At 33.2% G+C, this 17092-nt stretch overlaps 1 protein-coding gene across 1 annotated transcript in view; it reads right to left on the bottom strand.

Moving 5' to 3' along the window:
• Window positions 1-388: 388 nt before the first annotated feature.
• Window positions 389-17092, bottom strand: part of LOC125071363 (aryl hydrocarbon receptor) — a 126233-nt gene continuing 109529 nt past the window's right edge. The window contains exons 3-9 of the mRNA XM_047681577.1: window positions 11015-11109; window positions 8702-8791; window positions 4033-4242; window positions 3333-3520; window positions 2331-2437; window positions 1827-1968; window positions 389-1753 (exon numbers count right to left, since the gene is read on the bottom strand). Of these exons, the coding sequence (XP_047537533.1) occupies window positions 1003-1753; window positions 1827-1968; window positions 2331-2437; window positions 3333-3520; window positions 4033-4242; window positions 8702-8791; window positions 11015-11104 (1578 nt within the window). The 5' untranslated portion in view covers window positions 11105-11109 and the 3' untranslated portion in view covers window positions 389-1002. The remainder of the gene's footprint in view (window positions 1754-1826; window positions 1969-2330; window positions 2438-3332; window positions 3521-4032; window positions 4243-8701; window positions 8792-11014; window positions 11110-17092) is intronic.

Consider the following 17092-nt stretch of genomic DNA (forward strand, 5'->3'; position numbering starts at 1 on the left):
AGCATATAAAATTTATCCCGGCAAAAAACAAGGTATTCAGACAGCCAATCCATTATAACCTCAAATTAATATACAAGTAGTTTGTAAATAATTTGTTTATCCTTCGTTTTGCTTTGAATATAAAAATATAAAAAGCGAACACTCAAGAACCAGACACATCGATAACCAAGCTGAAGCTCACAAAATCATTTAAAATAAATATTTACATCACACGAGCGTCACTAATTCGCGTTGAAATTATAGTAAGCTAAAATTAATCTACTTTATATTTAAATCCTAAGGCATCGAACACACCGAGGTACGAAATTATCTGTTAAGCTACAGGCACACTCGTGCGACAGAGCAAGATAATTACAACAAAGTTTTAACAGTCGTTTAATTACGCAAGTGTGACTGCAACTTTTGACATAATATTTGTATATCGGAGTGTTCGTACCTTCTCGTGGATATACCGACTTATAATACACACGAAATTATATACAGTTCGTAATGGAAGTTCAATGTATGGTATGATTTAATTTAAATAGTTTTTATAGATAGCCGTATTTATTCTGTTTTTAAATGCAAATAATTTTCTAAGATGCATAATGCCAAAATATTTAACCTATAACTTTAACTGATTACTCGTTGATCTTGTAAGGGTATTGTGTTTCGAATTATAAATAGGAAAAGCTAAAGAATACCGAGTGTCGTGATCATCATGACATGAGAAATAGATCGGTTTCCACAAAAACTATTCACGTGATATGTTTGAATAATTGAGCGAGGTACCGTTAATAATAAAAGAGTAACACAAAAACTAGTAAAGAGAAGCCGCATCGAAAAGGTGCAGAATTTTTTCAGACACGTGCGACATAGGAACGGTTCACACTATTCTTATTTTCAACGTCAATAATAATAGTAAAATACTAAAAAAATTCGGATTGGAAGGGCGAATCTTTGGTGACTTCGAAATTTAGCGCCCGTTCGTCGTCTCGAAGGACATATCGACCGACAGCCGCGTCACTGCGTCGCCTCGGCCGTGTGGTAGTGCGAGGGATAGCGCCACACCTGCGGCGGGGAGTACTCCGGCGGCACGTCCTGCGGCGCGCCGCCCGCGCCCCACATCAGCACCGTCTGGCGCGGCGCCTCCTGAAGCCGCTCGTGCTCCGCCGAGCCACTGGAGCCGCCCGGGCTCGGACCCGCCACCGCGCCCGGCGACCGCCGCTCGCCCGCCGGGCTCACGTAACGCCCGCCGCCGTCCACGTACGCGTACTCGCGCGACGGCGGCCGATGGTACGCCGGCGGTACCTCGTACCCGGGCGGCGCCGGTTCCAGGAAGCCGTTGGGCGCGTACGGGTAGTGGTAGGACAGTGGCTTGTATTGATGGAAGAGGTTGTCCGCGGCAAGGAATCTGTCGTCGAGAGGTGGCGGGGCGTAATGCAAGGTTGGTGCCGGAGGGTATTCGCCGTAAGGGGCCGGGTATGCGCCATTTAAGTTAGTGTATGCCGCGGCGACGGCGTCAGCAGCCAGATAGTCGACTGGAGGGGGTGCTGGAGTGGGAGGTACCCGTCTTTTATTGCGGCAAGTCGACAGGAAGTCCCTTAATTGGGTTTTATATCGCCTCGCCGCTCTGGGCGGAGTGGTGACAGTGGATTCGCAACCGGATAACTGTTCTGACTCAGAGAAATAAAGACTGGTTAGGCCAGTATCTAAGTAACTGACTTTGAAGTCCATTGTCCGCTTTCCGAGAAGATCTCGACCTTCCTCTTCCCTGAAATTAGAAAACGAAGTTAATACATGTCGTTTTAATAATTTAAAATTATAAAAAAAAAAAAAAAACTTACATGAGAGGCCTGTGCGTGCTGATAACGAAGTCTGGTTTTGAGTTTTTATAGACGAGTCGCGATGAGGTTTGTAACCACTGCCATTGGCCGTCCTTAGTCTGGAAGCGGTACGCGATCATTCCTGATGCCCCAGTTTTTAGCACTGAAATTTGTTTTTATAATAATTGTAACACTTCACGACCCACAGTCACACTACAAAAATAAAACGAATGAAGTCAAGCTAACAAACACACAAACACTAGACTATTCGACAATTCGATAACTTGTTTAAGTTGCATTTGAAGTAAAATTATTTCATATAGGCCTGTTCTATTTGAAAAAACAAACGAAACTAGAAACAGTAAGCGTTACATTATTTTTGTGATGTTATAATAAAATAGAAAACAACGTGCTAAAAATTGACATACATACATTAAAATGAAAAAAGATTGGTACATAAATCCTTTGGTAATTAAAGTAATTTTTTGGTCACTCAATGACAGGACAGTACCTTTCAATACTTACATTCTTGATGAGCACTAGCCACATAAGCTAGGTCATCATAGTGCACGAGGTCATAGCCACCCATGTTAGCCAACTCCGCGTCAGTGTAACCCAGCAACATTTTACCCCTGAAAACAATAGTAAGAAAGAATATAGTGACACCTGTAGGTATATGTCCAATTTCTGTGTTTTTCCATTTAAAGAGAAGTGTAGATGCTTATTAAAGTACGCCGATTTTTCTCTACCAAAAAAGATGAATTATTTACGAAAATACAAACGCGTGCTTTAACGACTTGGAAGGTACAATATTTGAGGTTTGCGTGAAATTCTAATGAAAATAATGCAATTTACAATTATATTTTGGATTTTAAATTTTATCTTTGTTTTTTTTTGGATTCTATATTCAAAACACACGGAATCTTCTAACTAATGTTCCGTAGGAAAATATTTGTCATTAGGGATCGAATCACAACAAAAAGTTTGAACTATTTTAGCTCCAAATAAAAATATAATTTTTTCATATATCCATTGTTTAATAGCCTTAAAATATTCCCGTGTCGGTGTGTTTATCCCTTTTAGATCAGCCATTTTCGGCCGATAACTATCAGTAAATCCATTTGCTACGCCGTATTTCAAACAATTATACATTTTGTATGGCACATGTACTTTTTTCAAATCTTCAACATCCGCATTGTTTTAAAGATAAAAAAGTATTCATAATTCTCTTTAATTCTGATAATTCATACCGTTATTAACACGTATGAGAATTATTAGTTCCTTGCGAACTCTTATTATTTTTATAGTAACTGTACAATTTTGTGTCGAGATTGGGTTGGGCAACAAAATATTATTGCTATAGACACCGATGAATTTTATGATTACGAAGACCTTTTTTTATACGTACATAGATTGTAAAAATAAATCTCAAAATAATTTGTCCCGTATATATTAAATGTAATCCAATAACAAAACTTAGTCTCGAATAAAAGGTATTGAACAGTTTTTATAAATATTTAAACTTACCTTTGGTCCATCGAGACTAGAGAAAGATCAAGCTTGTGTTTACTCTTGAACATGACTTCCTTTTGTGGTATTTCCAAGAGGCTTGGAGGACCGAAAGGCGCACAAATTGCAAATAACGCTAGTGGAGGATCCTCAGTTTTTTTATTTTGACCGTGAAGCACTTTTATTCGACCTCTGATGTCCAACCTCTGTAATAGAAACAGTGTCTTTACTTCCACCTTATCTAAACTATCAATCACTTCACAAAATAATGTATCCCCATAATTAAGAAAACATTAAATAAAATATATGAATTTACTGTTTAGTTTCTAGTTGAGTCATTAGAATAAATCTAATATTATTATGTATTCATTCACGTACAAGAATCGTACACACTTTTATAGAATAGGTGCGCGAATGGGCCACCTGACGGTACGTGGTTACCACTGCACATGCTTCTTACATAATCAATGCGCCATCAACCTTGGGAGTTATGATGCCCCTTTAGTTGAAGTGTACTGGCTCACCTTAGAAATCGGAACGCAAAAATACTAAGTATTGCTTCTTGGCGGTAGAATATATGTCGAGGGAGTGGTACCTTTCCAGGCGGGCTTTCACAAAACCCTACCACCAAGTAATTTGATTGACGCATTTATAGGTTATGTTATATTTAAATCACGTGTTCTCAGATAATTCCAAATGGTCATTTGTAATAACTTACCAAAAATCCCGAAGTATTATCAAGTAAACACCTAAACCGAACTGTAAAGCTTCTTTCCAGTAAATGTGCCCTTTCTGATCTTAAAACGTCTTGTAATGATAAATTGTTCACTTCAGGAGGTAAAAAGGAGTTCCATAACAATTGTCTCTGTAATTCTTCTCTGTCTTCTGAATGGACGAGTTCGTAGACTGATTGGTGGACTATATCTGACTGAAAGAAATATTAATTGTTAGTCGACTGAATTTAACGTCATATTTATAAAAGAGAGTGGAGTGGGGGATTTCATAATTTGATAATTTCTAAACTAAAAAATTGGAAAATAATACAATTCTGCAATAGTTCATGTTTGCCAAAGCTGTTGCTGTTACAATCTTTTTAAATTAGCTACGCATTTTGTGTAAGATTTAAATATAATAAAAAGCACCGTAGACAATATTCCCAAGGAGTTCCTGATTAAATTATTCAATCAATTAAGTCAAAATAACAAGATAATAATTTGATAACCAGCTAACGGAAATCTATTCATCAGTGAAAAAAAGCAAGTCACAACTGAACCGTAAATCAATAAACCATCGATGACCCTAAAAATCGATTCGAGCCCGATCATTAAAGAATCATCTGTTACGAAGATAGACATGTTAATTTTGCTCTCAGGAAAACTAAAAATCCATTTTATTCCCTTACATTAAAGATGAATTTACACTGTAAGCAAAATAATTATGAATTTTAACACGTCGTATAACAAAGAGTCGTGTAAATAGTGTGGATAATGCGTCGACAATAACGACGCAAGCAGAAAACTAATTGATAATCAATGGGGGTTGTGCAAGGCGCAACACTGGGTCCCCAGTTTTTGATATGACATGTTAATGAATCATACGCATAGGAAAATATACCCTAAGTTTTATGTAAGTAAAAATGGGGTCTTGCAAACCTTCGAATGGGGGTTCGAACATATTGCGATGGCATTAAATGTCAGAGGATGATTTGTTTGGTAATTACTTTTTGTTTCCTCGTTCGGGTAGTTGCTATGGCGAACCGTAATGTTTTGTTGATATGCTGTTGTTTTGGTAAGATTTTTTTTTTCTTTATATTGCGTTGTGTTTTTGGTGATTGATGTTAGCGGCGCGTTTGTGCGTGTCTATTTCGTTTATAAAACATTTATGATTTCGTACGTTCATTTTTAGAAACATTAAAACAATAAATATACTTTATCATAGTTTAAAATTGTATGTTAATATCAAAAAATTCTTTATATTTGCTAGTTGCTTTAAAGAAATTATTATGTATATTGATTTACAAAAGTTGAATTTTAAATATCTGAACTTTAACAACACAATTGAATTATTTCACCTGGAAGTTCATAGATATTTAGGGAGCCACATGTTCGACCATTAGGAGGGCAATGTGGTATGGATCGATGGCCAGCCACCTGGTGAGACGGCTCGAAGTTAATCTACACGACCCTTGTCCCGGAACACGTTCAACCGAGGGGTGTACATTATTGTAATTTTTAAATCAAACTTTTATTAGCCGGAGGGCAAACGTCTGTGTTTGGTTGACTCACCGTTTTTTAAATTTTGGAACTGTTGCGTATTACGATTGTGATTTGTTTAATTATTACTCATAACTTACCGAATGTATTTTATATTTTTAATAATTATGATTTTTATGTCAGTTTTAATTCATTTAAATGTACCCCTAAATTAAACACGATTACTATCAAAAAACGATTCGTTTAATTAAGGTAGAGTTGTCTACGAGCCGTCTATCAGTCAGATATTTAATAATAATTTTCATAAATTTTATAAAATAAAGTAAAATTTGTAGTCATTCATTTTTAGACAGCAGACAATTATACCATCCGTAAGCAAAACGCATTGTATTTAATATACTAGATGAACCTGAGGCTTTACCCGTGCGACATTTATAAAACTTTACCAATAGTACACAAACCGTCACCCCCAATTTTTCCTCCCTCGAGGAGTGAATTAAAGAAGCACTAGCCTTTGTCCTTCCCCAGGATTTAAACTATCTTTTCATCAAAATTCATCTAAATCGGTTTTGTGTTTTAAGCGTGACGAGGCAACAGACAGAATTATTTAAATTAATTAATTATTTATATTAGTATATTTTAATTCTTCGAACAATTCCTATCGTATTATTGGTTGTGTTTAAAATGACATTTAATTTTAACACAAGCAAACGAATCACGATTAATGTAATGTTTGCTTTAATCAATAAACCGTTTAGAGGCACGTGGCTGGCACGACAGCACGGGTACTGGGTTTAATGTTTTCAAATTGATTCCCTTTAATCAATAAATCCTTACAACTATTCGAGATCTATCACAGATATGCTAGCAGGTTGATTACTCACCCTTTATAACTAGCTATCCGCCCTGGCTTCGCACGGGCAAATAAGGGTTTATATATAAAGTTTATTACCGTAATACATGTAACTATTAGTTTACGCAGCGCATGTCAGTAAAGTTCAATTGGGTATGATTTTTGTTGACATTTTTAGTAATAATTTTAACTTTTTTTACGAATACATCGGTGAAAACCATATGAAAATCAGTTCGATAAATTTTGAGTTTATCGCTTTTGAGCAGATACGGCAGAAGGACTTCATTTTATATGAAGTTAAAACAAAACGAAATGTTTGATATTTACAATTATTTTGTATTTGTTTCAGGGAGCCAGGCGAGCACGGGCACCTGATAGTGTGTTTGTGGATGTTATAACATAAAAATTAGAACACAGCTATACAAGCATTTCTATTTGCTGGAAGACTGGATCCAGACTAGGCTCCTGTCAGTCAAACAAACATTCCCATAGATACCTGTTGTATCTAACAAAAGTTTATTGAGAACGAACCATGATAGTCATTGTTGTTGTTGTCACAACAGTGTTGACCTAAGGCGGTATATCGACCGGTAGTCTTACAGACTACTCTACAGATCTAGAGTAGGCTAGATAAAGTATGCTGTCCACTTGACGTACTATTACTATAGTTTGTGTACGTGTAATTGTGACTATAAATCAAGTCAATAGAGATATCTACCTAAGTAATGTCATCGTAGGTATGAATAACGTGATACGCTCGGTTTTCATATTATTTAATGAACATGCGGTATCTAGTACACACTTAATCTGTGGTACAAACACTTCGTGGTTATATGTGTGATATATTTGAAGAAAATAATTTACATACAGATAATCAACGAAATAAAGTAATCTAAGCGCAGGTAGCAAAATTATTCGATTCCGAACAATGAGGGGGTGACTTGAATTTATATACGATTGTAAAAGTTTTATAAGCCAAGGGTGGCTTGTGACGAAATAGCGTTTTTGTCTTGATAGCAATAATTCATCAAAGCTTTATTAGCTGAGGGATAAATTTAACTAGAACGCTATAATTTATGTGGCTAAGTTGCCATATAAAATATTATGTATTGATTTTCAAATTAAATTAAAAAAAAAGACAGATTACAGTTTTTTTTATTAAGTCAATTATATAAAAATATACATTTAATTGACATTTAGAAGTCGTAACACGATTATGTCGATCATTATATCATATACATATATATAGTTTGTAACATAATTAAGATTTTATAAATAAAGAATAATAAGTAATAAATCTATTTAAACAAAAGAAATTAATTCTCTCCGCTTGTAAAGGAGATTGATTTATATATTATCCTACCTGGAAATGTTTATTAGGAAAAACTTTAAAAGAGATTCTATCTATAAACGCTGCAAGATATATATTAACCGTTTAAATTATAATTATGTCGCGTAACATATAATTTATATTCTTTTTAGTATTCTTAACTTCATAAAGCGATAAGGCCCATATTAATGGGTTTAATAAAAAAAATTTAATGGCGGCTATATCGGTATAATTAATACTTTTATGGAGTCACATAACGTAGGAAAATTTTGGCCTACGGACCGTATCATATATTTTATTTGATTAATATTAAAGTACAGTTTGCGTTGGAATGGAAAATTAGTTTTTTTTTTTTCATAATGGCGGTAATTAATTGAAGGAGTAACGATAAAAACCGGTAAAGTATGCAGTTTTAATATAGGTTAGTTTGTGATAATACATGATTAATTTTATAATTAGTATGATTAATTACATTACATAATATGTTTTATATATACAAAGTAACTTATATATCTTAATATATTTCATATCATAAACAAATAATATTATTAAATTAGTTTTATTTTTATTGTATTTATTTCTACCTAGGTTTATGGGAATTTACACAATCATTTTATATAAAGAATGACACCCGTTTATTTTACCGATGGGGTAGTTTATACTGTGACATAGTAAATAGATTAGGTTACTCGTAAGGACGTCACGGTAGCATGTGAAAGTGTTCCGTGGCGCCCGCTGAAGAGACGGTGAGATACCGTTGGTTTTTTAGTAGGTATTCCGGTGTACCAGGGCGCTCTAGGTGGTCACCGGCGAGATCACGACTAATAATGTCACGTTAAGTCAATATCAGAGCTTATTTCGTTATGTTGTGCTTGTAATAGATTATACAAGCAAATGATTATTATAAAATATTATGTATAAGGAAATCACGATAGTGAAGGATTGCCCTTGAAAATAATTACTTATTTCTTATTTTCTACAATGAACAAACCTGATGGAAGCCCAGATAACTCTCGATGCTGTGAGTCGCGAAGAACACTTCTCCTTCGCAGGTCAAGATCATCAAGAAACCGTTGAGAGCCTGCAATAAATTACAAGAAAATTAGCTATACTAATAATATAAATGGCAAAATAACTCTGGCTGTGACGCTCTCACAAAAAGCAAGTTTGGAGCATATTGCACTCCGTTGCTCCAATGCGGGTTGGTGGATACATATGTATATGGCAGATTTTTTTTTAAATTAGACACATGCAGGTTTTTTCACGATGTTTTCTTTCATCGCCGAGCACGAGATGAATTATAAACACAAATTAAGCACATGAAAAATCAGTGGTGCTTGTCTGGCCGCTGGGCCATCTCGGCCTTCCCCCAAACACAGACGAAGCCGCGTGCGGAAAATAGTAAAGAAATGAATAAGAACACTATATTTTATGTTCTAGATAATATTAGACTCAATTCATAGAAGACGAATTCATTTTATATTTAATATATATTTAATAATAATTTATAATTAAGCAAATGGTACATGGCTTATAAGTTATACTTAAAACAGAAATGAAGAAATCCCGAACAAGGTTAGTAAGTTATTGTAAAGTTTCAGCGATTACGTGTTAAGAAGTTACGCGTAATTACTTAGACCTAACCGCCTTACAAAGTGGAATGTGTGGAAGAGATCCATACACAACCGGCACGATTTTATCCTAAAGCTTATATATTATAGATAGCCTATAAAAAATCATAATATTACAAACTTACATTGCTAAGGGCTAATTCATCTTTATTATGAAATACATTGTTCTTGTTAGTTAGGTGAGCTACTGAGCTACTGATACTGAGTTTCTTGCCAGTTCTTCTCGGTAGAATCTATATTACGAACCAGTGGTTTATTTACTTTTAATACAGTTATATTTAATTAAAATATGTACTTGAATAAAGTTTATTTTGATTTTGATTTATTTTGATCAGAAACTGTACTATCGAACCGCCATTATATGTGATTAAATAAGTTCTATACTATATATAATAAATATAGTATATATATTTAAGTATATGTGTAAAAAACTGTCAATAACGAACACTCGAAATAGAGCACTCGCTGAAAATATACTCTAAGAGTATGAACTCACGTTTGGTTATACGCTATATTCATCCATGCGTCCATTATATTTCGTAATGATTTCAGTCAATGTCGCTTAACACTTTTAAATTACATATAACATTTCACGATCGTGTTCTGTGAAGACAATTACTTCTTACAGTATTCCGTATCATATAGAGCCATTGCTCTAGAGATCGTTTTAAGATAAAATTTAATCTCGTACAGCAATGGAGATGAGTTGTAAGTCGAGAACGTGAAATATTGATTACAGAGTAGAATACGGCGCTTATTTATAGCGCTATTGATTTATTAACGAACTATCGAAAGATTTATGTGATTATGAGCCAATGAGCCGCGTATAAAAAATACCCTTGGAATTGTGCTACTGGGCTCTTTAGTGGTCCAGTTGTTTGTAACGAAATTTACATTTAATAAATTGAGTAAATACAATATTACTCATTGAATGTTTCTAGGGCAGATTTTTTTTAATGTAACTTTTGCTATTTATCATTCATTTCATTCAAAATTTGACATTTATTATTATTAAAAATCGGCTCTCAATAAGTTTGATAATAGATATTATATAACTAGTTTATGATATATATTATATATTTCGTATTAAATTCCTCATAAACAATTAAACACTTGGAAAACCACAATAATCACAATTTTAATATAATCATTCGATTCAATTTCACTCATTCATTTGGGTTCGATTTGTAATCTACTTAATAAATCTTCATCACATTTCATCCACGGCGACTTCCTTCTATCACTTGTTACATAGTTTAGCTAATTATTTTCATCTTCATGCTTAGACATAGATTTACATTTTTTAAATACGTAAGGAGCTAAGACCGCGCTTTCGTCCATATGGAATTCAGTTTCTGGCATAAATCCTCAAAGAACTTCCATACAATCCTTCATCTCCAATTTTACCCTTTAAGTATGATTAAAGCTAACCCATGCTAATCCCTAAGTTTCTAGCTTGCTTCGTATCAAATTTCATTAAAATCAATTTGGTAGTCTAACCATGAAAACATAACAGACAGAGTTACTTTCGCATTTATAATATTAGTATAGATTTAATCTTGAAAAGTCGTTAATCAATCGTGCTTGTAAGTCTGTGTAGCCTGTTAACAAATACAAATAACACTAACGCACACTAACGAAGTATATTTTAAATTTGCAAGATCTACATTTACCTGTAGAAACATTTCTCCATCGGGCATAACGTGCTCGTAGTGTGTGTGATCTCGTCTGTGTGCGTGAAGGTCCTCTTTCTCTTTGTGCATGACCACTGAAACAAAAATAAAATAAAATAAAATTGTGTGCAAGTTACACGACAGAAAATACACTGTACTTGGTAGCGTTTTGTACAAACTCGTCTAGGTATACTTAGTATTGTTGTTTTTCGGTTTGAAGGGTGAGTGAGTCAGTGTAACTATAGGGACAATGGAAATAACATCTTATTTCCTGAGATTAATGACGCAATAGCGATGTAAAGAATGGTTAATATGACTTCCAGCTCCAATATCTATGGTCTGTGGTGACCACTTCCCATCACTTGACCTAATTGACCATCCGTTGCGAATAAAACATTTAGTTAAAACGTTAAGTATAATAAATTTATTCTAAGAACACTTTTTAAAACAAAAACCTTATATATATAATGAGGTGACTTCGTCTGTTGTCAATCGTGGGTGTAGATCAATTTTTACTTAGCATAAAAAAAATATTACTATTGAAACTGAAACAAAATTTATATAAGAACAAGCGGTTCTAATTCAGCTTGCGAGATTTTACGTAAATTAACAAAAGAAAATTGAATAAAAGCAGGTATAATGACTTATTTTAATTTGTTTAGTATCGTTTAAAAATTGATTACTGATCTAGACACGCGGTAGCGTGTCAGCCAAGTTCTAGTAACAGAACTGGCGAGCAGCACCGTGTGTAATATTACACGAACCATTTGGAGCCACTTTTGACCTCCTCATTCTAGAATACAAAAATTGTATCGAAATTTAAAATATACATACGTACGTACATACGTTACGATATCGTAACGAATATACATACGTACGTACATACGTTACGATATCGTAACGAGTTGAATAAATTCAAAGGTCCCTATGTATTGAGTTAATGGACTTATTTATTCCGTGTACCTACTAACGTGGTAATTATTTATTTTTAGGAACTTTGCTTAGCGGGTGTATGGTGAAACATTGATCTCTCTCTTTTTGTCATCAATGATTTGATATTTGAAAGAAAAAGACACATTGTTTAACGTGATTGATTTAAACAATAGTAAATCTATTACTTCAATTATTCCAAACAAATGAAAAGTAGGCATTGAATGTCCTGTTAGTACATAATATGTTTAAAATATAATCTGTGAATAGGCGGGGTTGTTGGCGACAAATCACATTTCGCGTAATTTCGTTAGGGATGCTGTGAGGGTGAAATTATTTGTACGAATATGGACTCTATATGATCGCAGATACAACATACTATTGAATGAATGTATTCCAGTAATTGTATTATAACATGGACCAATAGAGAACTTATATATTTATATATTTGCTATTTTTTTTTTTTTATTTATTCGACAACTGACTGTATTATATCATTTGCTGATCATCTTTAGTTATATAAACATTGGGGATATTATATTGTACCAATTGAAAAGTCATTTAAATAAAATATATAAATACTTTTTATTTCATGCAGGATAAAGAATGATGAAATTGTATTTTGTCAACGTACTACTATGTAATTTTATTGCCGGAAATGAGAAATTAGTATTTAAGTTCCTATCTTGCCGGTTCTTCTCGGTAATACATATATAACATATAAAATATAATCTACATTCCGAACCGGTGGTGGCTTTACTTTAAATAGTTTGTTAAATGACGATTCAAAAATGCTTGTAAAAGCCTACTTGAATAAAGTATATTTCGATTTGATTTGATATAATATATCTAAATGGAGTGTCGCTCTACAAAAGTACTAAAACAAACGAGCGAACTTTTTTATTTTGGTTTCATGTAGAATTTATTTGTCCATCGGATTATGTAAGGAAAACCCTTTAAGTGTCCGAAAGCTGAATTAAGGTTCTTCATGAGATCTGGATTTTATTTCACTACGATGTACCAACGTAGAATGCTTAGTCTATCTAGACATATGATGGAAACTAATGCCACATATCATGATAAAATCACACGTTGAATTTCGAGTTTGTTCCGTCAGGTTGCTCTGAGAGAATATTTAGTATTAGGTGAATACCTAATACTATTCAGTATCAATTAATTTATATTAACATATCTTAATTTAATCCTTTGAATTGTATGATTATTCGTGACTGTTCGTGTCGTTCGTTAGTTACCTCAAAGTTAGTTTATTTTAATTTCGAAAAACCTTAAACATAATCGTGAATAGGCGAAAAATTCTATGACAGTAATTTTTCGTTATTCGTTAAATAATACAATATTTAATACTATAATGAATTTCAAATCGTTAATAGTTTCAGAGTAATTTCGATTTTGCTTTCAAAAACAAACAAACACAAGCCGTTGCAAATGGCCAATTACTGCCGTACGTGGGATTCGCCATGTGGTGAGAGATGTCATGACACATAATTGTTATCGATATCGATAAACAAAATTATATATAATTTTAATTGAATCCTTAAATCTAATTGATCGTATGAAATTCAATAATTATATTCGCATAACTTTTAATTATTAAGTTGTCAATTGACCTGGCAAAGATACAATCGATACGATACAATATAATTCGCCGTTAATTAAAGTTCAAATAATTAATTATTATTAACGACATTAACATATTTTTTCAATTAAATTAATATATCCGTTAGTGAGCATATGATGTTTTGACAACGATAATTAAAAATAGTTCATTTATATCACATAAACATGCCACCATTGATATTTGCACTTAAGTATGCCGATGTGTTATTTATTCAATGAATATAATTGTAATGTAAGTATCGACGCAGTTTTATTATCTATTTCGAATGAATTCTATCGATAATATTTTAATTAATACACCTGGATACAAGACACCAACTGCCGCGTCAATAAATAAACAGATACTGAGAAACGATTAAATAAAAAATTCATTTATCGAAATTTTCATTTAGACGAACTTTTAACTTTTTGTAGAATAGTATAGGATTTATCGTTTTGCGCGCTGTGATCAAGATAACGTTGGCTATCGACTCGATTTATCGATAATGTCCTCAGATACGTCACTAATCGACCTCAGTGGGTTTTATCACCCATTATGATCGTCATTACCGCGGAGTATCGGAGAGTGATTTTTTTTACATGGAATTGAATATGAAAATTTATCTACCTATTCAGTTTATCTCTTTAACGGCTTATGTGCCTTTAAGCGCTTTATTCGCTATAAAATGCGTGTAAACTGTTTGTATTAATGATATAAGGAATGATTATTGATTAAGTTTTACGTTTTTTTTTCATTTGCAAATAGGAGTTTTAATAAATTATTGTCTTGTAACATTCCTTGTGTTTTTACGGGACACAGCTGGCCTATCTGTAATGATATGTTGTGTTTTATTTTGTTTGCTTATAATTAATTCAGAAAGGATGTAAGCGCCTAATAATAAGTCATATCTCGTCTATGTTTCAAAGTGGACAGAGACTTTTTGAAATTGACAAAATTGGTAAGGTCAGTGTTACATTAATAAATATTATTTTATGTGAGATTACATTGATCAGAAAAATCCGTGAAGCTATTGTTTGTTGATTTTTATATGGCAATTTTTATCAAAGAATATTCTCACAAGAATAAACGGAACTTATTTCACCGCGTTGCTTCGCTTTAAATGGTAAACAGACATTTATGTAGCTTTCATATATATGCAAGCTTACAAGAGGCGACTTTCAATTGAGATTACAGTATTATCAATTATTGAGCTCGGTAATGTCCTCTAAGATTTATTAAAAACTTTTTTAAATGTTCTATTAAAGGTAGACCTTTAATTGTATAACGTGATTTTGATATTACTTCAGTTATTCCTTTCTTCGCTGATTAGGAAGTCAATCCTAATTAAGTCTCCTATGCGAGGCTGGAAGCAAAGGAACGTTCTCTATATTTCTCTATATGTTCTAGAGATAACGATAGAAATACTAAAGAAATCATGAACTCGACACTATACGTGATATAAGCCATTAGCAAGTGTATTAGCTGGAAGTCCTTATAGTTTCAAGTCAATATAAAACACAAGACAACCGTATGAATCGTGCATTCACAGTTTTTAAACCATTTACATGTTAGAAGTGTAATTAATAATAAGAATAAGAAAAAAAAAACAAACAATCAATTAGTGATTATTTCTGTGATTCTCAGTACGTCACGGTCGCTTGTCGTATTGATGGGCAATTATTATTGAAATAGTGGATTATATGACACGCAACGGTTCATGAATATTTATATGTTTAGAGTTTATTGGACGGCGTGTTTAGGAAAATTATTGTTATTATTACATTATAACTATCAGGAACTATGTATGTTTGTATTGAATCGTTTGATTCCAGGTTTGATACGCTTGTAATCTTAGTTAGCACGGAGTTTCATATTTTATGTTAATTTATCTCATGTTACAAATAAATGTTACAGTTAAATAAATTTACTTGGTGGTAGGGCTTCGTGCAAGCCCGTCTGGGTAGGTACCACCCACTCATCAAATATTCTAACAGTACTCTGTATTGTTGTGTTCAGGTTAGAAGGGTGAGTGAGCCAGTGTAATCACAGGCACAAGGGACATAACTTCTTAGTTCCTAAGGTTGGTGGCGCATAGGTGATGTAAGGAATGGTTAATACTTATTACAGCGCCTTTGTCTATGGGCGGTGGTGACCACTTACTCTCAGGTGGCCTATATGCTCGTCCGGCAACCAATGCCGTAAAAAAATTATATATACTTATTCTATAGTGGAATGCGTTATATTGGCATATCTAGATATTGTACTATTGTAAAGTAAAGTAACTGCCTCTTGATGTCACACTTCTGAACTAAGACCTCCGCTCCTGTTAAGGAGAAGTTTCTGGGTGTATTCCAGTACGTATCCAATGCGAGTTGGTGAGTGTGTCCATACATCTATGGCAGACTTTTATACAACACGTTGTTATTTTGGTTTAAGCTATTCTCGCAGTGTTTACCTACAATGCCCAATACAAGATTAATTATCACAGACTAAGGAAATGAATGAAGATTCAGTTATAAAGGTACAAAACGATAAGAGTTTACCTAGAAAATCCGGCAAGAAACTCAGTAATTACGCCCTTTCATCAATCGTATACACGTAATAATTATATACAGTTAAATTTATTAACAGTGCACAAGCATGGCTTCTTATTGTCCCTAAATATCGTCTTCAAGTGAAATCTGTCGTAGATGCTTTTGTCAAATAGGACGGGGAATATTCTGTCTTTTTAATTCATACAAAAATATATAATTAATTTCAATTTGTGCCTAGAGAAACGACGATTAGTCTGTACTGTACTGTCTGTATAATTACTACTCATATCATCTCATTATAAGCGATTAGAGGCAAAATAAAGAAACTTTAATATTAAAATTACATTAAAAATATAGGCGATAGTAAATTAATTAAGGTTTCAGTAACATTTAGTTCAAACGTAATATTCCTTATAGATCTTGCTATAAAAAACATTAAGGGTATAAATTAATAATATACGAAGTTGACGGCTAACCGCTATTTTTATAAAACAACGTACCTCAAGCGATTACAGCCTTACGTGACATGTTTATAGTATTATTTATTATACCATGTTCCAAGGACCACCCTGTTGCATATTTTGTGCATTAAGAACCATTATCGCTTGTTACACATTAATGTTATAAGTTTTTTTTTTCTTTTTTTTCATAAAATTATACCATTTTAATATTTAATATAACATTTTATATTGTGATTATTTTCATTTAAAGTGATATTTAATTAAATTTGAACATCATTATAACGGATATGTGTAGTTCAAATTTTCAATGTGTTAAAACATTTTTTTTTTTTCGTTGAACGTAATTCAAATTAAGTTAAAAGTTAAAGTTAGCCTCCAAGTTAAAATACCGAAGTTTTTAAGTCTCCATCGTTGAATTTAGTTCATTTTACGAGTTATTATCACGAACGGCTTGTTTGCTCGTTCGTTTAATATAACCAGCTAATTTCATAACTTAGGACTGCTTAAGACTGTTAAATACAAATTCGAGCTTTTA

This window comes from Vanessa atalanta, chromosome 19 (assembly GCF_905147765.1).
Source record: "Vanessa atalanta chromosome 19, ilVanAtal1.2, whole genome shotgun sequence".
In the NCBI taxonomy this organism is placed as follows: Eukaryota; Metazoa; Arthropoda; class Insecta; order Lepidoptera; family Nymphalidae; genus Vanessa; species Vanessa atalanta.